The sequence below is a fragment of the Molothrus ater genome, chromosome 3 (assembly GCF_012460135.2).
Source record: "Molothrus ater isolate BHLD 08-10-18 breed brown headed cowbird chromosome 3, BPBGC_Mater_1.1, whole genome shotgun sequence".
Lineage (NCBI taxonomy): Eukaryota > Metazoa > Chordata > Aves > Passeriformes > Icteridae > Molothrus > Molothrus ater.
In genome coordinates this window covers 98,621,407-98,648,148 of record NC_050480.2, presented here as the reverse complement: position 1 = coordinate 98,648,148, position 26,742 = coordinate 98,621,407, and the positions used below count along the sequence as shown (strand labels likewise).

General features: G+C 37.8%; 1 protein-coding gene across 1 annotated transcript in view; it reads right to left on the bottom strand.

The window, feature by feature from the left end:
- EYS (eyes shut homolog) overlaps positions 1-26,742 on the bottom strand; it is a 797,164-nt gene that overhangs the window by 217,442 nt on the left and 552,980 nt on the right. The window contains exon 36 of the mRNA XM_054514337.1: positions 22,998-23,227. Within this exon, the coding sequence (XP_054370312.1) occupies positions 22,998-23,227 (230 nt within the window). The remainder of the gene's footprint in view (positions 1-22,997; positions 23,228-26,742) is intronic.

The following is a 26,742-nucleotide window of genomic DNA, read 5'->3' as shown; positions in this document are numbered from 1 at the left end:
ACTTTCACAATTACACCTTTGCAAAGAGGGGCTAGATTGAGTAACTGCATATGGTCAATATTTATATATATATTATATATAGTCATGCCTAAAATTGAGTTACCATGGCTTGTATTTTGTGGTATTGTGTTACCACAGGTTTCTACCTATCATAAGGAAGCACAGGTTTTATAGATGAACTAATTAGAACTGAAGTGTTTTAAAATATTATTGTTGCTATTTTCTGGACTCTGTTGAGAAAGCTCAGTGCAACATTGCACAAGAGCCTACTTCAAATGCAAAGCTTTGTGAGGAAAACAAAAGAGCATGTTTAAGAGTGATGCAATTCTTTTATGGTACATTTTGGCATATTAGAAAGTCCATGGATCTAAGCAATGTAAGAAAGTATTGTCTGCAACTTCACACTAGTGTTTGACTAAATATTATCCACCCAGCAGTTCAGGCTAAGTATTGCTATGACAAATTACATGTTTGATCCAAAAGAAGGAAGCACTTAATTTTTGCATTGTTTGAACTAAGAAGTATGTAAAGCTGTCAGTGATTTGAGGACAGGATGTTCATGGGGAGACTGTAGAGGAATGTATGCTGAAAGGTTCAGCAATAATTTGTTACATGCTTAAAAATTTCATCACATGGTTTCTGTAACTGTTTGCTACATCAGTACAGCTATTGACATCTTGTGTCAAAGAAAGATGCAACTAATATAATTGTTATATTAAAAAGATGAAAATTAATGCATACTGGGGAAAAGTGATCCAATCATTTTTTCAATATGCTTTTTCAACCCTCATTTATTATTTGTTTCCTGAATCCTTCACACCTTGAAATACAAAGACTTGAAATATTCTTCTTGCTAAATGAGTCTTATTAGGAAAATGATTAATGTAGGAAAGAAGTTGCAGTACATTGCAAGGTTAGTTTGATCAATTGGAAGAGCAAGCACAGTCTTCTAGCCAATTTTAGAGCTGAAGATAAAGAGAGAGACATTGTTCTTTTAAACTTACAGACTGTAGTCTCACTGGATAACAGCCACAAGAGATAAGTCATGTGGCTGCTCACAAAACACCTCATCTTAATTAGTAGAAGAGACACCAACACACATCACATATCTTCACTCTATGTTCCCTTGGTTCTAACTTAAAAGCAGTGCAACTCCAAAGCCTGTAAAGATCTCTTCTTTCATATGTAAACAATCTGAAAGACAAATACTTACTTCTAAAAAGCCAGGAAAATGTGCTGTCAGGTTAAAAGCTAGTCTTCTCCCATTTTGCTCTTTTTTTAGAAGATAAAGTTTCCTTCCTGTCAGGATACATAGCACTGCACATCAAATAAAAGTATAATTAAAAGGACAGTGGCAGTAGTGACAACTTAGCTACTTACCCTGCTGTCAAGTTTAACTTTATCTTCAAACTGCTGTACTTACAAAACTGCTGGAAAAACTGCATTACTTTACCTGCTAGTGAGTAATGTTTGCAGTGTTTTAGTTATCCCATCCTCATGCATCTTTTTTGCCTGACACTCTGGTTAAAATAAAACTCTCCTATATGGTTTTCCAGTGCAACTTTCCATTTTTACTAGTCTTTTTAAAGGGCATACTCTCTGAGGTAATGGTTTTAAGTGATTTACTTAATATTAGACCAGGGGGAAGAAATCCCTGTGTTCCCTAGAGCAGCCACACTTTTAATCAAATATAACTCATAAATCACATTTACAACTTTCAGAACTCAATCAATAAGATACTTTATAGTCTGTAAAAAAATTATCTGGAAAGTAGTAGAAGTACAAGAGGGATGTTACTGAGGGACCACACACATCTAGGCTCTGCACACTGCCTGTCTTTAGGGACTAAAGTGCCAATTTTAACAATGACTGATTTGTCCCAAAACTCTAATGCATTTATAAGCAATGCATAGTTGGCTGATAATGAAGCATTCCAGGAGGCCATAATCAATAGTACCAAAGCAGAATAAGTTTACTGTTTCACTTTACCCTAGTTTGGTGACTATTGCTAATAGTTTTCTCATCAAACTTTAGCTAAGGACTTTTGTTCTCTTGGGCAGAAGTTTTCATGGCTTTTCTCTGAAGCAATCTCCAAGTAAGTCACAGAATACCAAGGGCTTTTCAATGCTAATTCAGTTACATGTCTTCCTGAAGTTTAATTTGCATATTTAATATAGCAAATTCTTCATCAAGTGTTTAATTTGTATACATAATACTGAACAGTCTCCTGTAGCAAAAATTACCCTATTAAACAGTACTTCATCTAGGACTGATACATAAGTCAAAAGCAAGTTCTGTAAATTACTGCTCTAATATCTGCATAACTTCAATTATATAGTAGATAACTTTCTCATAATTTCTGGACCATGCATTAGAAAAAAAGAAATTAATCACCTCATATTAGAGGCTTCAAAATGTGTTGCCTGTTTGTATATTCCCCTAATGACTCAAACATAGTGTGTATATCTTGTATGAAGATTTATTTGAACTTTTTTTCATGAAAGAGACACCACAAAATTGTTGTACTCAATGCTAAGAAAAAAAAACCCCAGAGAAATATTATCTCAACCTTTTGAAGATCTAATGACAGCAGCTTTCATGAAATATAAACAGATGCCTGCAGCTGTTGTATCAATATTCAAATTGAACACATACTCCAGTGGTACTAGAGAGCGGTGGCTAAGAGACTGAAGTGACAGACTACTCAATAGCAAGTTTTCATTCAGATGGAAATGATCTTATTGGATTGAGTTCAGACAGCTTCGCCTTTCATTCCTTTTTGAGACATCTGCAGAAAGTACTGGCAAATATCTGGATCATATCAGGTTATGAAGCCAGTGACTAGAAAAAAACAGAATATGTGAGAGCTGTTACCAGCTCTTGCAACACAGACAGAAAAAAAATTAGGAAATAGTACTGATACATTAAGACTTTGCATTAGAATGTATTTCCGTTATAACAACTGTCAACAACTTAGATGGCAATTTTGTGTAAAGATAAATTACAAGAAAAGTGCAATCACAGCTTAGAAATCTATTTTCTAGCCAAACTGCAAGTGACTTTTAGTGCTAGGTCTATGAGGGATCATGTTGTCACTCATTTAAGACAGTTCCATAAGTTGAAAATATTAAATTAAGTTCCTAGTAGTGACTGGGTCTTTAATAGGTTTAGATACTTTGCCTTTTAAATCAAAACTGCCAATAATTTTACTTTAAGAAAGAATGGGAGAAATTTGTTTGACAAAAACAAATTCACAAAGAGTGAAGTTGGTAACAGCCAATCTTTGACCAAATTTAATGCTTAATTGCTCTATTTCAGTTTTAATAAGCTCTCTACAATGGAAGGTACCAAAACCTCACTGGAATCAGAAACATACTGAGATATCTCTGTAAATAACATGAAAAAGTATCCCTCATACTGCATGTCCTATGGCTTTTTAATGGACACAAGTGAACCTGTTTGTGATGTTTGTAAAAGATTGTCTATTTATAGAGCTCCTTTGTTTTGTGATTGATCTCACATTTGAGTGGAATAGCAGAATGCTGAGGAGGGGAGCTGAATGGATTTGAACTCTAGGGAGCAACTATTTGAATCCTGCGTGGCATCCATATTTTAAGAAATAATCAGAGCCTAAATATATACACATTTAAAGCTATGTCCAAGTCTTTAAAATATATGTTATCATATGGAGCCTTTGATTTTCCACTGATGGTATGAGGAGAGTATGTCTGCTAAAGTTTTCTACATAGTTTTCTGTAGACCTGATGTGTGAGTCAAAGGAAATATGATCTGGTTTGGGGTGGTCATCTTCCAGGCAAAATCTCTCCTCGTCCACATGGAGAATTTATCATATAATCAAATTACTGTATTTATTTATATACTATCATAATCAGAGTCCTCTGGCATGAAGTCATATAGGAAAATGTTGACAATAGCATATTTCTGGTATTCAGCAACTGGTACCAGCAATTGGATGGACATACAGAGGCCTGTCTGCATGATCTTATGCAGAAAAATACTGAGAAATTCAATTTCTATTCAAACTTGGCAGGGCATGAATCAGATCTGATCTACAAGGCATGATGCTGCACTAATGCACACAGATGGTAGTAATTCTGCCAAATGTGTGAATTCCTATGCTAATAAAATCACATTATTTATGATTTCTTCACACACTGCTTCAAGACAAGTGATTTTTCAGATAAAGTCAGAGCATGACCATCTGTCACTGATCATAAGGAGATGCATAGAATGGAGCAATCATGCAGCATCTGGTCAAAGTATGATTCAAAAGGCTAATGAGGAAACATAATCTGGAATATGATATGAAAAAGTTATTATAAGTAAAGTTTTAAAAGTATCATAAACCAGACATATATTTTAGCAAGTTAAATAGCACTTATAGTAGGAGATCGGGATTTTCTTTCTTTGTAAGAATCTGAAATCTGTACCAAACCAGATAAACTCTGAATTTAGATTTCTCTCCAGAGAAATTACATATCAGGTTCTATAGGTTTCTTAACATGTTGAATATATGCTGTGTATCCAACTTGTAAGATGATCTGTCTTGTGTAAGCCAATCACCAAGGAAGGATGCACTAAGATAAAGGTTTAAAAAATTATTTGTGCAATTGATTCCATTGAAACTGAAAGAAAGTGAATTTATGTAATTACTAGACAGGCATATTTTCTATTAATAACAAAAAGGATTTGTTGCCAAGAATGAATTATGGATACATGAGATATATGGAGAGTGATAATAAAGGAAGATTTATATTTAAAAACTGTTCAGTGCAAATGAATCCTAAAGTTACTTTTTCCCATTAGTACATTAAATTTTAAAATTCTTGAGGAAAGAAATTTTCTTCTGGGAAAACAAAGAAGGAAAAAAAGTCACTGATGACATACATGTGACTGCTCCAGAGAATTCCAGAGAAACAAAACTAAAAGCTTGTGTTCTGTGAAACTACATAATGAATCAGATCCTCTTTGGCTGGTCTTAGGTACTGGGCAGTGGATTTAAAACTGTTGATCAGAAGTACCTGTATCCACAATCTAATGTTTCTATTGACAGGCACTGTCAGAATGAGTGTGTCTGTGCTGATGGTCACGGAGAGTTGGTTTGGACTACAAGAACACTGACTCCCTCTGGGTGATCTGCTAATTATTTGCAGAAAAAAAATGGTTTAGAATTAACCTTTGTGAAATGTGTTTGGTGTCAAGTATGTTTTATTTGACAGATTACAGCACCTGTTAAGTCATTGAGCTTCCTGCTCTTTATGATATTGTATTAGCTTTCAAAGGAAAGGATGTAAATAAGGACCTCCTTGAGACAACCCTAGAAATTTGAAAATCCATCTAGATAAAGAATGGACAAGTGAATTATTAATTAACAAGCAGAATCACATCATCATGATCCCACAAAAAACCCCCCAAAAAACCAACCAAACAAAACTACAGAAGAAAATGCAGGAAGAATTGCAGTGAGGGAACAGAATTCCAAGGTCTTAGAATGAGTCTGAGGCTAATTCAAGAATACAGGTGAACTTGATTTTTAGTCTCCTATGCTATTTAAAAGAAAAATTTCTGTGTCATGCACTGTATTTTTCAGACTACAATAGAAAATAAAATACATCCACAACTGGAAAATCAGTTATGACAGAGCATGCATTGAGCTGCTTCTAATGTCCTGACATAGTCTGCCTAAACTGCTCCCACGGATAGGTTTTTGCCCTATGAAATTACTTTAGGTTTACTTGGAGATAGAGGCAAGGATGCTCTTTTCACTTCTTTATCTGGTTTTTCTTTCTTTCCTCAAATACACTCTGTTGACTGAGAAACAGTGGCATTCTTTGATTTGTGACAGTTCATTTTGCCTTTCTTTCAGAATATTTGGCTTTGTTATTTCTTCCCTTACACTGAACATTGTCACTGCAAGTACCTCTTCTACTATTAATATCAAACAATTGAACAGTTTGCTTCAGGAAGCTAATTCTGCAGTGCTACAGGACATCATCTATCTCCAACATTTATCTCTTTCAAAGCAAACTCTTTCTCATATAATCCAATTTCATGAGGGTATTTTTCTTTGCTACCTTTGATTCAGCTTTATAATCCACTATGTATAGCCAAAGAAAACTATTTTTGTGGTCTCTGAGTGATTCAGTTCATCTCAGAATATACGTACTCTTCCTTCTTAAATCCTTTCCCCCTTTCCTTTATCCTTATTGTAGCTCTGATGAGACATGTACAGAGAGCATCAAGTTAAGTTGGGTGGTGGATTCTATTCTCTGCTGTATCATAAGTGTGATGGTTGAGTGGTCACAAAAACAAGGAAAATAAGCAACAAGCTCCTGCAGATTTCCAGAGAATGGCTTATGGAACCATCAGAACAACAAAAAGTACCGGCCATAGGTTTTATGCTCAAAGAGAGAATGAATAAAGCACAGGAATTGCTAGTGTCAAATTGTAACACAAGTATTTGGATATACTTCCTGAAATAATGTGAAAGCAGTGACCATATTCAGCTTTTTATTCAAATTCTCCAACTATTTCCTAGCATTGTCTCTTTAGGTGATGTAGCTGTCAACAAAATTTCAATCCCAAATTTTCATGGAATTTTTTCCTTCCCCTGCACAATTTTTCCCATTAAAAAAAAGAAAATTTGAAGATCACAATGGCTGCTAATTAAATTGAACCCCTTGCTTGCTATGATAGTATATTGGCTTTTATAAGCCAATGCTTTGCATGATCCAGAAATCCCAGGATTAGAAAACGAAGTAAATAGGATCTCACAACACTACATAGTGAAGTGTTAACTGGAAAACTCACTTTTTCCAAAAAAAAACCCAGTTTTTTTTCTACACATGTTGTCCAAACCCATTCATTCTTTCCACAAATAAAGAAAGAAACTCCATAGTTCAGTCTTCATTCAGTGATGATGATAGGGAAACATAAAAAGACTTTTAAGAAAAAAGTCTGAGTAGGACTTTGACTAAATATTACTAGTTCTGAAATTGCACCCAGATTTGTACCAAGAAATACTACTAAGAGTTACCTGAATTCAGGTTTTGTTTAGTAAGTACTAAACAAACTACTCATTTTCAAAGTTACTTTCATTATCAATTATAGATAATCACAGAGAAAAAAAAGTGTCAATAGCACACAAAACCAAGAAGAATATTGAAGGAGTATTTAAAGTAAAAGCATTTTATCCACTAAGCATTCAGTAACACATCAGTAGCAAAGAATCTCACTTTCACTTCTAGTCTCACCTACATTCCCTGCTAAATGGGGTACACAACAATTCTACTGACCTGCCCTCCCCACCACAGGGACCACTACAAACACCTGTAGCCACAACCACGGTGAACACCCTTATCACAGAATGCATCTCCTGCTGACTCATGCAAAATGAGCAGGTTAGTTCAGAGAAATGCTGCTCTAGGTGGGTGCTGCATGGCCCAGACTGGCTCTGAAAGCAGTGTGGCAGCTGGTACATGACCTGCTCATGTATGCTTTGCTGCATCTCTAAAATTAACTTTATTTTTTACTAGTTACTTAAACTGGTCTGGACTGGAAATCAGAAATGTTTTCCATGTAGCTGATTAGAAAAAGAGTGATTCAAGTTTGTAACAGTGGCCACACACCAGGAAGGAGACTTCTACCTGAATGGAAGAATCACAAAAGAGTGACTCAGCTTTAGTACCTGGACTACTGTGTCTGCTTCTGGGCTTCTCAGTACAAGAAAGACCAGGAGCTACTGGAAAGGGTCCAGCAGAGGTCACAGAGATGATTTGGGGTCTGAAGCATCTCTCTTATGAAGAGAGATTTCAAGAGCTGGGCCTGTTTAGTCCAGAGGAGAAAAGACTGAGAGGGGATCCCATAAGCACATATAAATATCTCAAATGCAGGTGTCAGCAGGATGGTGCCAGGCTCTTTATGGTGGTGCCCAGGGATAGGATGAAAAGAAATGATCATAAACTAAAACACAGGACGTTTCATCTGAACATGAGGAAGAACTTTACACTGAGAGTGGCAGAGTACTGGAACAGGCTGTCCAGGGAGGTCATGTAATCTCCCTCTCTGGCAACATTCAAAACCCACCTGAGCATGTTTCTGTGTTCCCTGCTCTAGGTGACCTTGCTTTGGCAGGAAGGTTGGACTGGATGATCTCCAGAGGTTCCTTCAAGCCCTAAAGGTTCTATAACTCTGTGACAAAGAAATGGTCAAATAGAAGACGATAAAAATGTCCCTTTCTTTATACTGGGGCTCGAAAAAAAAGGAGATGCTGAGTCAGCTTCTTTTATTTCTGCTCACACTGCCCTGGGGAGGTTGGCAAGTCAAAAAGTCTGTAAAAGCTACAACAAAAATGAGGGAGAATAAACAAACAAAAAATGGTGGCAGGAAAAGATACAAAACAGTAATGAAGTTGAAATATAGAAATTCTTGTGTTTTCTATAAATATACACAATAGCATATAAATAGTTTATTGCTATTTGGAAGAACAAAGCCAGAAAATAAAAAAGGATATCAAATAGTATTATGTGTTCTGCAACATAACAGTAAGGAAGAAAAGAAGAAACAGCATTGGTCAGGGTCAGTAAGAAACATTTCTGGTTTCAAAAAAGAATCTACTTTTAATGACATTTCCCAGTACTCTTATAGATGCTTTTGGCATTTTTCTCCTTCACTTTTTGTTTTTAGTAGACAGATATTGATTATTACTTTCTAAAAGACTCATGAATCAAATATTTAAGGGAAAGACACTTTTTGTTAGGGGAGCACCCTTTAGAGCAGAAAATTAAAATAGCCATGCTATGAGCAAAAAATCTTGGCATAGATAAATGAAGATATTGCCAGAACTTATAAAAACCTTAATGTCATGGAGAGTGACTAGGCCTTATTGATTATTACAAGTAAGCTTCATCACTACTCACAGAGTCCTGCATGTTTTTGGCAAGTTGTTCATGTGAAAAATAAGCTACAGCAATATAATAGGAAAGTATTAATCTACTGCTTCTGAAACTGTAACAAAGCAGTAGGATTTCAAAGTTCTGCCACTGGAGCCAGAAGAAAGAATGAAGAATGTTGTGGATCTGGAAACACAGCAAACATGTGGTGTATTTTTCACAGGCAACAGAAAATGCAAACAGGTGCAGGGGTTGGTAAAGCTCCATTTGAAATCTCCTTTCAGCAACTACAAAGTGGCAGGCATTCCCTGCTCTGAGACAGGATGATTAACACTGCAAGCTGAAAGAGTTTGTGGAAAAGGCAAATATAAAACAGTAATTTTCTTCCTCAGAGAGTTCTGAGCTTTTATTAGCATTCCTGTGACCAAGAATTTTTTCTTTATCCTTTTAAGAGAACTTCAGCTGGATTAAGTACAATGCCAATGACTACTTTTCTTTATAACTGCTCATTTTATTTTCCTTTTCTAGATTTGTATTTAAAAAATATTTTCATTGTTCAGCTGCCCTATCACACAACCTCACAAATCTCTCCTGCCTGCTGTTAAGTGCACAGTAGTAATTCCTTTATCCTGTTCCCCTCTCATTTTCTTAAATGTTATCAACATTTTAGCATATCTAACTGGGACCAAAGGCTTAATAACCTTTTTAACAGATCTAAAATCCTAAACAAAGCAAAACAAACAAACAAACAAAACCCCAGGATACCCCTTAAAACAGACACATTTTGAGCCAATATTTTGGATCAAAATGTTCAGTTCTGATAAAATTTATTGTTAGTGTTTCTTTTAAATCTTTTGCCTCCCAGCATCTCTGGATAAATTTTAGACCCACACGCATCAGTGGCTGGATTATTCATGGGAATGTTCAGGCTTTAAATCCAGGCTGACATTCTTTCTCTTATTCTCAATGGCACTCCGGTTGGTCTCCAGAAATATCAAAAAATGGAAGACTGGTTCTGATCATCCAGAAATTAATTTCATATTCTCAATTCTGCTCTTGAGTCTCTCTGAATTCAACTTTAAAGGAGGAAAGTTATGCAGTCTGCTGGATCTCAAAGAACAAAGAATGAAAGGTACCTTCATACTCTATTTTTTAATGCATGGAAATTCTTGATTTTCTGCACCTTTCCTCTATATTAATATTTTTTATGAGTGGTTAAGATGCTTTTATATCAAGGGAAGAATTAATTTAATAGGAGTTTCTGTAAAACTCCTGTATAAGAATCTCTAAACAGAGAAGGCTGTGTAGTGATTCTACAATGCTTTTAGCAAGAGATTTGATGAAGTACATATATATTTAGTAAGAACACTCCCATCTTACGTGTTTTTTTTCCTATTACAACAACAACTCCATAATTTATACCTCAGAATAACCTACAGAGATAAAACTTTTAAATTTTGCAACTGTGACGCATAAAACCCAAAACTCAGTAGCATTCTCCCTTTCATGCAAGAAAATGCACGTGAAGACATGGGTGTACAACAGGGTCTGGGCTTCTACTGTCAAACTCTAAAAGGGACTTAAAAAGCTTGTGGCTGTACACATTTTACTCATATAAATATTTGATTGAGTTTTGCTCTTTATTTTGCTGACATTCACCAGTTGCTGAAGCCTACTGTACATATGAGAAAAAAGAAAAAGCCATTAATTTACAATTTCCATAAGATAATATTAAGAATAATGCCACATGATGGAAAACAGCTTTGGCTGTCAGATGATTCTGTAGTTTTCCATTTTGGTTGGTAGAAGCTAATAGGGCCCTTGTCTTTTTCTTTTCTTGAGTTTATTTTTTCATGTTTGCGTATTTTCTATAGTATTCTATATACAAGTGTCTTTTACTATTTACTTATAATACTGTAGTTTTATTTTTGTCTTGTATAGGGCTAAAAAATCTATTTATATAAGAAAATTCTTAATACAGAGAAATACAAGTCACAAAGGAAAATTTTTTCATTTCTGGAAGTCATTGTTTGAACTACGAATCTAACAGAGTATCTGTTTGGGCAATGTATCAATCCTTTGCTCTGTTTGATGATGTATTCACTATTTTCCGTAATTCCACTAAAACACAGGGAGACTCTACATGCTGACAAGTTTTGAACCATGTTCTGAACATAACTGATTTACATCCATAGTATTTAAGTATACAAGTATATCATGCTACAAGGAAATTCACCTTCTGAATCCTAGATTTCCTGGGTAACTAAAATGCTAAATCACTAACATGTTTTTGTTGTATAATTACTTGCCTATTTTATCACCACAAACTGTCATTACAAAAATATAAAGAAAGTACAATGGTAGAAAGAAAACCAAGATTTTATTTTACATATAAGAAGTGGCTTCCTCAGAAGGAGGTTGGAGGCTTGAGGAGCCTCACAATGGTAACTTCCTAATACCTATGTTATAAATTTTCCTCCTCTTTAAAGATCAGCAGTTTAAGATTTTATGCAGGCAGCAGTGTTCCATGCAGATGCATGAAAAGAACATATCAGGCACTCTTATTTAGAAATAATATGGGGTTTCATGCTTGAGTCAGAAATTTATGCTTAGGCCAGGAAACAGCAAAGCCATTTTCTCTTTAGTCACATTATGTAAGTAGCCAGCATCCTTCCAAAGTGGCTACTGGCCTTGGGAGGTGGCATGAAAGGATGGGCCAGGTGACATGGTTCTGAGCAGGACACTTTACTGAGGTCCCTAGAGAATCCTGATGTTCACTCCATTCTCTCAGCTAACTGAAAGTTCCTGAGTGCTCTGGGAGCAGAACCACAGCTTACACTCTGTGTGAAGGAATGAAAATCCCTCTGTTTTCAATCACAGCATTCTTGAAATCAAAATGTCAAGGTAGTAAAGCATACTGTTATCCTAACTCAGTACCACAGATGATTTCTAACTAACTATTAAATTAACTGTGATGTTGAAGCACACACACTCTTCTATGTCTCTTTCTTACATAATAAAGCTCAAAAACATTATTTAATACCTCACCTGCTTTATTACACAGTATCTCCTGGGGAAGAACTCAAATGAGTCAAGCTCAGAAAATAAGCATTGCCAAACTGCCAGGGGAGACACAGGATTTTTGCAGATGACTTGATTATCAGCAAGTTAGCACAACAGAACAAATGGCTTCAATTCAGGAGTTACTGAAAGAAGTTTTTCCCAGAAAATGCCATAAATGGAGAAGTAAAGCAAGGAAAAAAAGCAAGTATTTGTCAATTACATGACAATGACTACTTTTGAATGAAAAATTACTCAAAGGACTGGGACATTGCAGCCTAACACCTAGCAAGATTAGAAAACAACCAACTTTATATTGACATTTTCAAGTGGAAAATGAAGGGGAGAAAGCTTGTTCCCTGCAAATTGTAAACTCACCATTATTTCATTTTCTGCTATCTGTTGCCCAGAATAGAGTTTGCTATCAAATTGTTACAATTCTCATAAAAATTATTATGACAAGAAAACATTCATCCTCCCACATTAAAGAAACAGTGATTCAAGAGCCAAATGCTAGAAATGGTAAAATTTCACAGGTCTGGTCTATGTGATGAGGAGACATAGATTTTTCTACTGCTTTTATAGATTGTTTTTTCCAGAAAAGCAAATCCTTATAGCAAAATGCTACAGCTATTTCATTTTTAATAAAATACCTATAAAAATAAGCAACTTTAAACCAAAATGTAACCCAATACTTCTTATTTTAAATGGCTCATGACTGACTGTGAAGGGATGTCAATAACAGATAGAGGATGTAATAGCAAAGCGACAACTCTATAAGAATTTTCTATAATTATTAACTTTTTTCATCATAATCTCTCAAAACAACTTATGCCCAACAGGCTCCATAATCTATTTCACAGAACAGACTTGTGAAATATATATTACATCTCTGCTAAATAAGGGAACCCTATAGCTCTACAGTATAGCACAGAACTCTATATTATATGCTATAGCAGTAGACTCTACAGCTGTTGTGGAGCTCCTTGGTTGTGGGTATATGACAGCTGCAATCATAAATAACTTTACAGACACTGGGACAGCAGTTTTTAAGACTTTGTTGGTGCTTTGGAGAGCTCTTTCTACATCTCAAAAAACCCTTTCTGATCATCCTCCCCCTAGGTATAATTAAGGTTTAATCACATATTTAGTCTTAACAATCATAGAAAACTGTCACATCCCTTTGAAAATTCATTAAGTTCTCTGGAGGGATTTGAGATGAAGGTTGATTTTAAGTAATAAGCTTATATGAATGACCAAACAAGTAACAGAATGGAGGGATCCTAAATCAGGGTCTGACATAGTAGAATACCTGCATCCTGAACATAAATTCCATGAATCACAGAAGTTCCTTACACTCTTAAAACTAAATAAATGTAGAGCTTACATGCTTCACTGAATCTGGGACATAATATCTAAATTAGATGAAAATGAAATATTAAGTTGTATGAAAGCTCACACTGACACTTGTTTCTGAAGTGACAAAATTCTACAAAAATGTCCAAGAGGACATAAGAAGGATTAGTCTAAAATTCCTTCACCTCTTCCTTGTGAACTCTGTTTCTTTTCCGTCAAAATCCTGTTTATCTTTGATTTCAAAAACACTTCACCAAATTAACTCACATAAAAATAAAAATGATAGAACAAGATGTCATTGGATTAAAGATATTTCAGATACCTTGAAAAAGTCTCCATAATTTTGTGAACTAGGAAGGAAAAAAGCAAGGGCCATAAGCTCAGTCCAGGTGACTGTGAAGCTAATATGATTACTAAAATCACAGAAACAGGGTATTATAAAGTGTTGACAAGTTACTCTTCACAAGGTTTGCATTGTCTGATATCAAAGTGCAAAATTATATCCTCAAGTGAAAGTGCAGAGAAGAAAATTAATTTATATAATTCCTTTTTGCATTGCTACCCAAATAAATTTTCTGTTGAACTATATTGAATGGAACAGACTGTGGGAATGGCTAACTATTTCCTATGAAAATTGCTATAATCTCAACTAGTGTATAAAATCCAGCATACAAAGTTAACTACTGGCTAAATCCTTGACTTTTCTTAACGAACCTACTGTGTTCTTGATTTTCAACCCCACTTCCTAAAAAAAAAGTCTGAAGGGAAATCTTACTACATTATTTTAAATCTAGTCCAAAAACTAGAGAATTCATTTGAAAGGTTTACATACACAAATACCAATAGTGGGATATCAATAGGTATCTCACAAGCCTAGACATAAACTGAGGTTAATGACATCAAATTAATGAGTCTGGGAATTTATAGAAATCTCTAAACATTATTTTTTTCCTGCTCACAGAGTCTTACCAGGTATGAATTATTTTGAAGGAGGACAAAATGAATGAAAGAACACTTGATCCCTGGAAAAACAGAGGTTTTGGGGTAACCACATCCCATTTTTTCTTTCTGGATGCCTCAAACTGAAACCTGAATGTGGAGATGAAAGTGCAAGTGTCTTTCCTCAACCTTTTTATGTAATTTTCACTGGCTTACTTTTCTTTTTGATGGAAAATGTCACAGACTTGTTTTAAATTATAAATATACGGTATAAATGTTATTAAGGAGATAAATAGTTCTACTGGAGATATGAGATTGTTCTAAATATGGCTGAAATCAAAGAAATTGGACCAACTACATTTCTTTTTAAAGCCAAAGACATAAAGACAAAACTCCCCATACTTGTCTGAGATGAATTATGGTAGTCAATGACACAAGCTAGGAATGTTAAATTAGGAACGAAATCTAGAAAAGCATCTGTAAAAGAAACTTCAAATGTTCAGGGTGATATTATCAAATATTTCTCAACAAATCAGGAATTCAACAAGTGTATGCTGGGGAACAAATGCAGCAAAGTCTTTAGTGTGACTGTTCCAACCTAAGTGCCTGCAACAGCCTTCCATTTTACTGCTATTTTTGCAGCTTTGCCCAAGGAGTTGACCTTTAAGTAATGTACAAAATATACACAGGCAACATATCAAATTCAACAGATTTTCTGGTTTTAACACATGACATTTAAATACACTTTTTATTGAACAATTTATAAAACTTTCATGGATTACTAAAAATTTTGGAGACTTAAAAATGTTAATCTTATAATTAACAGTCAAGGATATACCATCTTCACACATGCAAGACAGTGATATTCCCAACTATTGCTATGAACTTTCCAGTAATGCACCACCATCTGCTTTCATGCTAAAGCAGAGCCATAGCAGCTTTTTCTACTCGTGAGGGAATTACACAATGAAGCAGATAACACAGCTTAGCTAATAAAGAAAGAATGATACATTTAAAGTTAAAGTAAAAAAGCTAATTTATACAGAAAGGAAAAAGAAGAATGGGCAGTGCAGAGTACACTATCTACCTTTCATACCCCATCGATAAAATCCTCCCTTGCTATTGGATAACAGCAGTCATGTAGCACTCACCACTGATTAAGTTTATGTGACAAACATATTTTCTATGCCGCATTTTAATAAAGATCTAAAATTCATCTCGTACTAACTTCTAATTTCCAATTAACTTTGGTAATTTGGAATTAAAAAAATAGAAAAGCAGAAATACTGAAAGCAGTATTAAAGGGAACAGAGGCCTCAGATGTTTGCCCTTCTATGCTCTACACTAGATCCTCACTTTGGCCTTGGGTATATAACCAGTGTTGATAACTTCAAATTGAATTTGGCAAATACACTGATTTGTATGTATACTTTTCTATTTCATTAGAAAAATGGAGATAGAGTTCCATTTTCCAAAACTGTCATTTAGAGATAATTCAGAGGTATCTGCTTACAGTAAGTACACAGTGTATCTAGATAAACTGCTATGGTCTAATATATCCATAGGGAAAAATATGAATTGAATGTATTTTTTGTAAAGGCAGAACAACCTGCTAGAGCTTACTAGTCAAGGAACAAATGAATAAAGCCAAGAAATTGCATTTAATAACAATCATTAAGTTAAAACAGATAACTGATAATGACATTCACTTGCTCTCCCTCTAGAAGGTGTTCTTATACACTGTAATAAAAATAGTTAGCAACCAACGAAATGTATCTACCATAGCCATTTAGTCAACAAATTCACCCATTCTAGTGAAGCTAAGATACCCACGGAGGGTTTGTATGTAAAACCCTGTGGCTTTAAAACCATGTACACTGTTAATAAAGGTAAGGGTATGATGAGTTTTCTTGCTGAAATTTTGTTAAGGGTATGTAAAAGGCAGATCACAAAGATGATTAATGAAAATATATTGCTGAAATGTATAGGTATACATAATAGCATGTTATAACAGATCACATTAAGATAAACAGAAATCATTAAGGAGTCAAGAGAAAAAATTCCTTGATTGTCATAAAGTTTCTGTATTGCATACATGACAATTTACTTTACTTTTTTTACAATTCTCCATTGGGAGGTCTATGGTAAATAATTATAAAATTATTGCTGATTCTCTTGTCTCCTGTAATTATGAGCTCTCTCTAGATTTCTTGATGAACAGGTCTCTGAATATCAAAAGTTTATAATCATAGCTCAGTTGGTCGAATTCTGGTTTCATTAGACTAAATTATCAATCTCATTGAAAATTTAGGATTAAATAAGATCACTCTAAGCTGTAGTTACTTTTCAGCTACTAAATAAAGGATCCATCTGTCGCAGACATCTTTCATGAAAAATCCTTTCTTAGGATTTTTCCTTGTGACAAGCTGCAGTTCAGCAACCAAAGTAAACAATGGTTATCTGCTGCTGTGGAATGCAACAGGTGATTGGTCTCCTGTGGGTGTTTGGATTTCTTGACCACTCATGGCAGAGCTGGCTCTTGCTCTGTCTGAGACACAGATCTTTGTTATTCATTCTTTTCTATTCTTAGCTTAGCTAGCATCTGAAGAAACTTTTCCTTTCTATTGCTTTTTAGTATAGTCTTAATGTAACCTATATCATAAAATAATAAATCAAGCCTTCTGATCATGGAGTCAACATTCTCGTCTCTTCTTCATCCTGAAAACCCTTGTGACCACAGTCACAATTGGTGACCCCCGACTGAGGAGGACAATCATCACTTGGTGAGACCACCAGAGGAGCATTGCTGCACTGGGTAAACCCTGAATGTATGGCATTGATGGTTGCTTCACAAGTGACCACAGAAGTGGATTCTAGCCAGGAGCTGAAGAACTGAAGATCCGAATTTGGACAGAGTTCACAGCAAGGCTGACCACAAAGAGAACCTTCTGAAAAGCCTCCAGGAAGATGTTCGGAAAGCTCAGCAGCACCGTGCAGATAGCCAGAGAGTCCTGGACACTGTCACAAGGTACTGTTGGTTTTTCCCCTCCTGAAGATGAGGTCAGTCGCAGTTTGTGGCTGCTCATCTGGAGGACTCCTCCCCTAGAGGATGAGGTTCCATTCTCCCCTTCAGAGGAGAAACTTATTGCCCTCTGGCAAAAATGGGGTGAAGAGGACAGAATTCTCCTGTTGGAGGCAGATCTCTATGAGTTCTTTCGATGGGCGAAGCTCTTTGGGTTTTTTACGGATGTGCTATATGCCCTCGATGTGTTTGTCTGGGAGTGTATGGGCTCCATTTTCCAATTCTTTTTATACCGGGGGTTCGGATGCCCCTTGATTTATCCAACCTTTTTGAAGCTCTTTCTAGTCTTGAAACGGAGAGCAGCTGTTTTTCCTTGGATTGCTAACTGCAAGGGGCAAGCCCCGTTCCCCCCAGTTCCGGGGGAAGACCCTTTGGAGGGGGACGCTCTGCTGCTTTCCAGCCCCCCTGAACCACAGTGGGGGGGCGAAGTTTCGCCCGCAGCCGAAGTTTTTTTACTGCGTCTTCGGAGCATGCTCAGACGGAGCCGTTTGTTCCCCCCTCCGGTTGCTCTCAGGGGGGATGGGAGTGGGCGGCGCCGCCCCGGCCAGCGCCACGGGCACCGCCCCGGCCAGCGCCACGGGCACCGCCCCGGCCAGCGCCGCGGGTGCGGGCGGTTCCCCCCGCGGCCCGTCCCGCGGCCGCCCCTCCGGGGGAGCCTGTGGGCGCTCCAGCCGCGGTTCCACCGGCTTCCCTGCCTGCATCTATCTCAGAGACACCGCTTCCCGCGGCTGCGCCGATGTTGCTGGGCAACAGCGATCCACCGCTCCCCCCGGCCGTCCCGCCGCCTTCTGCGACTGCGGTTCCGCGGCCGATGTCAGAGTCCGGCGCAGAAGAAGCTGCCGACCCCGTGCCGCCCCCGCCGCCTCCCCAGGCGGCCCCGCTGCCTGCCCCTGCGGGGACTCCGTTCTCCATGTCCGCGTCAGAGGCTGCCTTGGAGCCGGCGGCAGCAGCAGAGGCACCTCCTGCATCCAGCGTGACTTCCTCCCCGAGTTTTTCGGGTTGTCCCGGGGCTGCCCCTACGGGGGGAGCTGGGACAGGGGAAGAGGGCGTCAGCCTGTCCTTCCGTGGAGGAGGCATGGCCCGACAGCTGGCTGTGGGCGCAGCCCGGCTGTCTGTTTTCAAGATCAGCATTCTTGGCGGGTTGGGGGGTGTTTGGTCCGGGTTTTCCCCCTGGGGGATGCGAATCTCTCTGCCGCCCCTCGCGCGCCCCAGCGGCGAGGGGAAGGTGGGTCCCGAAAGTTCTGCCCCTGGTCCCCAGCCCAGAGCGGGTGGCGGTGGTGCCGTGAGGCAGATGGGAGGAACACCTGGTGCATTTGCATTGCAGAGGCAGAGGGCACAGCAGGAAGCGAGCATCGCTTGTCTGCTGTGGGGAAAGGACATCCCCAGACCCGAGACGAAGTTTCTCGGGACAGCTTCTGTCTTCACATTGCCGGCATGCCTCGGTGATTTTGGGGAAAGGAAGCGTTTGGTCACCCCTTCTGCCATTGTACTGGCAGCAGGGTGCGGGTCTGTGCCAATGCAGAGCCTGCCTCGGGGGCTGGGCCTGGGCTGTCTGCCTTGGTTGCTTGGGCCAGGGCCACCTCCCGGCCTCCTGTTGGGTTTGGGGGCTTTGCTTCCCCCTTCTGGTCCTGGGCCACCTTTCTGTGGGCCAGGTCTGGGGTTCCTGATCCTTCCACATGGGCCAGGGCCCCCAAGGGCCTCTCTCTGGCTCCTCTGCTGCTGCTGCTGCTCTTTCCGACAAGACAAAAAAAAAAAAAAAAAAAAAAAAAAAAAAAAAAAAAAAAAAAAAAAAAATTTAAATTGAATAAAAAAGGGTGAAAGAGCTGGCAGAGCAGCTCAGAGGCATTGAGGAGCCAGGGATTGGCTTCAGCCCAAGTTGTTCAATGAAGGGCTGTGGCAAGACATTTCAGAAATTTTCTAATTTTCTCAAAATTGTTTGAAGACTGTCAATGGACTTTTGATAAATATTGATGGACCTTTCTGTAGCAAGCCTGTTTCAGGACCAAAAGAAACTTTCAGATATGGCAAAGAGGAACATCTTCAAGCCATGGACTTTTCCTGAAACTCAGCTGCTTGGACTTGAATTTTCTTTGCATTGTTTTTGCATTTTCTTATATTATAGAATTGTTTTAGTAATATGATAGAATTTTATGTTCTACAGGTGAAGAAATTCCCAGTGCATTCCACAGGAGCACTTGAGTGGAGTTTGATTGGCAACAGATAACCTGTCAAGTGTTTGTCTTTTTCTTCGGCATGAGTACAGCAGAGAAAATTACAAACACTTTTTCCTTTTAATTTAACTAAATAAAAAAAGGTGACATGTCGCAGACATCTTTCATGAAAAATCCTTTCTTAGGATTTTTCCTTGTGACAAGCTGCAGTTCAGCAACCAAAGTAAACAATGGTTATCTGCTGCTGTGGAATGCAACAGGTGATTGGTCTCCTGTGGGTGTTTGGATTTCTTGACCACTCATGGCAGAGCTGGCTCTTGCTCTGTCTGAGACACAGATCTTTGTTATTCATTCTTTTCTATTCTTAGCTTAGCTAGCATCTGAAGAAACTTTTCCTTTCTATTGCTTTTTAGTATAGTCTTAATGTAACCTATATCATAAAATAATAAATCAAGCCTTCTGATCATGGAGTCAACATTCTCGTCTCTTCTTCATCCTGAAAACCCTTGTGACCACAGTCACATCCATCAACTCAAATTCTGATCTCTCTAAAGATGCAATGTGACAGCATGAGCTCTGGGATGCAGCTGCCCCAGTGAGCTCCCAGCCAGTGAACATGTCAGATACAGCAGCCCAGGCTCACCCAGCAGCACTAGCAAAAAGGAGGAGGCTGTTCCCTGTATTGAAAAGGGGGTTTTAGAGGGTAAAAGCAGAGCTCTGTGAAAAGAGAACTTAATTCATCTCCACACAAAAAAAAAAAAAAAGTTATTCTTCCAGTGCTAGGATTATTAGACAACCTATGTGGAAATATTAATCTCTGTTATTATCTCAACATCATGTAAGGTGCAGGAAAGCAAAAGGCATCTCTTCCACTTTTAGGAAAAAAAATAGATACATTGTGGAAACAGGGTGTTTGACCATTAAAAGGATTATATGGTTGTACAGCTGAGGTTATGTTCTCCAAAGGAGCTGCTTGTTTCAGGGTTTCTTTAAAGCTTCTATTCTGTTTTATTGAACGGAATGGTTACTGATGTACTTTATGTAGAGTCAGTCCTAACCATCAGAGATTCCATTACAACTGCAACTAAGTCCAAGAGTCCTATGCTTTTAATTTGATCTTGGGGTAGTCATAATTCAGTCATATTTTCACACATGATTTTTGAAACAAAATCACAGAAAGAAAGAGAGAAGTCCCCCTTCATTTACACAACTAAGATAAACTTCCTTGGAAGACAACTTTTCTTAGAAGTGTAGTTTGCAGTCAACTCTTTCCAATGTATGAATTCTGCTGACCTGCACTGGCTAAGCTTCAAAGGAGAAAATTACTATGAACACTGTATTTTTGAAGGAGCAGCATAAAATACTTTTTTCAATAAATGAAACAGAAGATACTATGCCTAAAGTCTATGGCACATGGAAGTACTCTGTCCAGATAATATCATTCAAACACAGATCATGTCAGTTATCATCAAAAACATGAAACCATAGTGATGCCTTAAGTTTTAACTTTCATATTTTTCAGATCCTGTGCTGCCTTGATGGTTAACTCTGAATTTCATATACAGTGTTAGCAAGTTCTCTTCACAGGGTAGTTAGACAAAACAATCCTTTTCCAGCCTGAGAACCAAGGACAGCCATTACAGCCTCCGGCCCAAAAAGCATAAAGGTGAATTGATGAGAGCAAACCGAGAGGATGGCATTTCATAACCTCAGGCTGTAATTGGACAATTAACTCCAATATGCTAATGGACCAAAACTTATAAAAGTGTGAAACCTCGTGACCGGTTGTCCATTTTGTGACCATTTTGGGTCCATCTTGAGTGTAGCCCTGGTCAGGCTCTTGTGCTGCCCAAGGTGTATCCTTTAAGGGCTTTTAATAAATATCTACTTTATTCTTTAACTCTGTCCAGCTTCTGTTCTAGGTCAGCCTCTCCAGGCATCAATAGAAGACCCTTGGGGACTGATAGATCAGCTGGAAGGTCAGAAGAAAGCAGCAATCAGACAGTGGTGTAAGGAACCAGTGGTGTGGAGTCCCACAAAGTGGTTATGCACACATACTGATATGGCCTATTATCACAGGATGTCAGTCAAACTCCTGCTTAAATTGAACATTCCCTACTCCTAGCATAACCCTTGCAAAAAATCAGAAAGTGCCCTCATCCAAAACAGCACAGATGATGCTGATAAAAAGGATGCCAATTGCATTCTTTGGAACACAGAAGGAAAATCTGGCAAATGAAATGTATGTGAATAAATAAAAAATTTTATTGAAATGTTGAAAATACTTCATTGAAGGACTAACTAACTATTGCATGTTTTATGGAACACCCTTTTTTAGTTTCATTATTTCATGTTGCAGTTTCCACATCTGCAATGTATTGTAAGCAAGTGCAAAGAGTACACCCAGAGACTAAATATGTAGAAAATATGGCACTCAATTTTAACAGTGGAAATTTGCAAATATATGATCTATTATAAACTTGAAAAGGCTACATGGTAAAATAGTCTCTGATATCTTAGCAACATGACAATTTTTTTTTTTTGAGCTGACAGTCAGTGACTGCTTTCACATATAGGGAGTGCAATGACCTATTTTTAGACAGTAATACAATGTGATGCTAGCTCACATACACTAGCAGTCTGGCAAAGGCATTCTTAACTCTAGTTGCTTTTACTTCATACTGTGGGAAGTTCATTAGGAGGATGATACAGTTATATAACCATATTCTAGGCATTTTTTTAGTTCTTTTCCTGTACACCAGTAATGCCCTTTATGAGAATTATCTACTGCATTTCATAAACCGCAGTACCATAAAAGCTAAAACAGTTTTTGAAGCCAGCTATGAAATGTGCTTTAAAAAAGAACCTTCTGAAAAGCAATAATGAAAAACAATTACAATTACAAAACAGAAATATTGATCAGTTTGCCTTATAGCCTTGATTAATTTTACAAGGAAACCGAAATTACTAAAAGAATTATTTTCTTATTCAAATTCCAATTATGTTCATTTGATTGATCTGTGCTCTATGAGCAACAGTAGTATAAGTATAAATGAGTCACAGAGAGAAAGAAAAGCCTTTTTCAACAAAGGATCTTACACATTGATGGAAAAAACCCAGTCTGTAGAAATGGAAAACATAATCTTTTGAGGAAGACAGCTTACTTCTGTCCCAGAAATAATACAGTGAAAAACATACATTAAAACTGTGCACTACAATTTTGCACAAATAATGCTATGTTTTTTTCATTAACTCAAATTGCAACCCTTAGGAGTGTGCCTGACTCATATCACCTAATTTACACTGCAAATAAGTATTATTCTAGTTACCTCAATGAATTTGCTCCTCAGTTAACTAAAAGAAACTGGGATGAAAGCAGAGAAATATGACAATCAATACCTCTTCCCCCTTTTCATATCCAAAGCAGAATAAGACTTTCATTTCATAACTAACAGGGACAAAATTAATCACTGTTACCTTTTTCACAGAATCGCCCAGTGAAGTGCAGTGGGCAGTCACACTGGAATGAGGTGGCCCCAGTAGGCAGAGAGAGAGGGTGACAAGTCCCTCCATTATGGCACAGTCCTTCCTGGCACACAGATGGCAATGCAGGGGAAATCTGAGAGGCCACACCAGGGTCAGGCAAGTGAGGCGCATCAGAAGAAACCACAGGGAGTGCTGTTGATAGAGGTGTGGGTACAGAGATTCTGAAAGGAGAGAGACAACACATCAAAACAAAAAAAAACCCGTGAGATCTAATTTTTGTTACTGCACTTGAGCTTCAATTTATATTTGTTGTTTTTAAATGGAAATTCAGACTATACTTAAGAAAATATGAATACATACGGAGTTCCCAAATCTAGTCCCCATCCAAAAAACTAGCAAAAACACAGTGAAGGTACTTTTTTCCTGTCAGGGAGCAAGGAATAGCCTTCATGCAAGAAGCACAGTTTTATGGGCTCTCAAAAATCATTTTTGGTGGATGTCAACAACAGTTAAAAAATAAACACTAGCTTCACTTATTAAATAACTCATTGCTTGAAGTTACCAAAACTCATAATGCAGTTATATGAGATTCCATACAAGAAGATGAAGCATGCGTAGCAGAAAGGGAAAAAGCTGTAGTACAGAAACACAGTGTCTTATAATTCACAGAAATATTGGGGAGAAAGGGGAAAGGTAAAGAAAAAGCAACTTTTTTGGTTTAGTATCACCAGTTTGTCAACTCTGTTTGAAAGAAGCCCATATATTGGCTCCTGCTGTGCTCTTTCTTTTCTCTTTGGCACCTACTCTTGTATCAGCTAAAAATTTTGCTTCACCATGTTCTAGAGTTGTGAGTATGTCTTAAAAAGAAGCATTGGAAAGTGATGACACACCAGTAGATTGCAACTGCAGAAACAAGATAGGTAGGTGGGGATGCATTCAGTGTGACAATGCATTCACCATTCCATGTATCTGTTTAGCTTTTTCTTAAGTCTAGCTTTCAAATTTTTTACATATCCCATTTACATGAAAACTGATTTTAAATAATTTACTTTTTTTAAGACATATTTTAGAAAGCACCAACAAACTTCATAATATTCTGAAAAAAACTCTGCCCAACATAACACATCCCAGGTAAGTAAGTTGTCTGTTAATGTCGCTATTAAAAATCTGCTTCTCTAAATTATCAATACGGCAAAAAAAATAGGATACATGCCCACAGGCAGCTGGAAAAGAAAAGGAGGTGGACAGAGGAAGGAGATAAATAATTCAGGGCAAAGTAAATATCTAAGGGGACCCAAAGAAAGGCACAGTAATAGAGAAAGGAGTGGAGCCTGGGAATGAACAAAAAGGACGCAGGGCTTATATGACAGTAAAGAGAAGATGTGCAGAGCCGTAATAACAAGGAAAACATTAGAATGGGATACTTAAGCAGGGATGCATCCAAAACACAGAATAGCCAAAATACACACACTGTGGTGCTTAGCAATGAGGATTTCAAGGCAGCTATCTACTTTATATGAGAGAAAAGCATCCAAAAATATGGCAGGCATCAAGGTGGCTAAAAATAAATCCTTAAAATATTTTTGATGCAGGGCACTTGCTAATAAAAGGCTTGAAACTTTTAGAAATTAATTGACTTACTGTTTATTTCCATTTAGATGAATTGTATAATAACATTTCCATTTATACAAATACAATGAAAATAACATAATTGCTGGATTTATAACAATACTTTTCTCCTAAGGGAATTGACTCTGTTGAGCTTCATGTAGGCTATTCCATTCAGAGCAGCATTAAGGGTGCATTAACAGGTGTTATCTTCTATCAGCAAGCACAACAAATCTTCTATTTGCTAACACAGCAAATTAGAAATACTTAGTCACCTGCAGGGTTACAATCTCTGATTAAAAGTAAATAAACCAAAAATCTTGATTTTGTCCCCAAGCATAACCTAAATGTTGTAGAAACTCTGAACTAATAGCAGGTTTACATAAAGATTTAGACATTTACAGGATAAATTTATTGGGAGCAGTTACTGGTATTTGTTGATTTTTCCGTTACTGCTGAAAAAAAATAGTCCACAAAAACTACATAAAACCTGGGGAATTAACACAGTATAAACTAAGCTCTTACTACTAGCTATTAGAGAGACCATTTTTCTAATGACAGATAATCCTATTTGACCACTACAAAATTTACTCCTCCTAACCTGGTCACAGCTACTGTCAGGGGTAAAATGCTGAACAAGAGGGAGAGCTGTCTGACTGGCAGGTGCATTCTTGTCTCTGCTGAAAGCACTGATTTCCAGCTGTGGAAGTTTCACATCCCCTTTCTGATGGGAAGCTACTATTTTTTTCTAAAACAGAATCACAGCAGTGCGCTTTAAATGAAATTTTATGAGCACAAGTAATGCAGCCTTGCTCCATTTTTTGGTTGACATTCTAATCTGCAGAGGAGAAAGGAAAGCTACTTGGTAGGCTGATTTCTCCCCGGTTCATTTGCTAATTTTTCACAGGATGTCAGCCTTTGCAGTGTTGTTCTGGATGTTTTGCTTCTAGATGGTGCCTGACTGTGTTGGTGCCAGCACTGCTTCCAGGCACCCCGCAGTTCCCTGCCTTACCACAAAAGCAGGGAAGGGTTTGCTGGGGCTGGTTAGTGGGGCAAACATCTGCAGCTGTGCTCACAAGCCGTTCAGGCTGCTGCTGTGAATAAGCAATGACCTCGGCTCAATGAATTTTAACTAAAACACTATTTGAATAAAGAGCTGGGAAGCATTTAAAGTAAAATAGTAATTGAGGTGTTGAAAGTTTTGACAAAGTGTAACAAAAATATATCAAGCAAAACTTGATTCACTGTTACTCTGCAACAAGGCCACAATTTTATATTTGTTTTTATTCTTTTCAATTTCCCAGCCTGTCACTGCTTCTCAGGTCAATAATGCACATGAAGACCTTCTAACTTGCTGCAAGCATCAACACAACACATTGTTTTTAATCTTACAATGACCTCAGAAGGCTGTATTTTAAAGGCCTGCAAGCTTGTGCTTCATAGCTGAGTGAATGTAAACTTGAAATGCTTGTCTAAACATAGACATTAGCGCAATTTAAAGTCTTGTTTATTTTATATTACATTGTTGCCACTCATGAGATGTATGATGAACTGAATGGCAGGAATATAGTACTTAGAGGTCATGTTCAACATTATGTTATTAAACTGAAAGCACACATACCCAGACCAGCTGCGCTTTCCTCTCCCATACACTCGCCTTTATCCAGTAAGAGCCTGAAACTATCAGTGTGTGAAGTTAGAGGCACTGCAGCCTCAAAAGCTAACAAAACCTCTGGGATGCCCTGCTCTGCGCTGACCTGGCAGTGAGGGGCTCAGACTCAACAGGGCTGAGCTGTGTGCTGCCAGTTTAGCCCCTGCACCAGGGCCAGGAGAATTGTTCAGCCTGAAGAAAGGAAGGCTCTGGGGATTCTGGTCGATTTGTAAAAGTACCTGAGGGAGAAGGGAAGGGGAAAGAATGGAAGCAGATGCTTCTTGCTGGTGGCCAAGGCACACAGCAATGGACACAAACTGAAATGCAAGAAATTCCACCTAAATTTAAGAGAGCTTTTTTTTTTTCTTTTTTTTTCCCCGGGTCTTTTTATATAATGGACTTCAAACTGAGACCTGCAAAGAGAGGAGACTTTTCCCCCAAGCAATTCATTATCAGGCTGATGGCAGATGTGTCTAC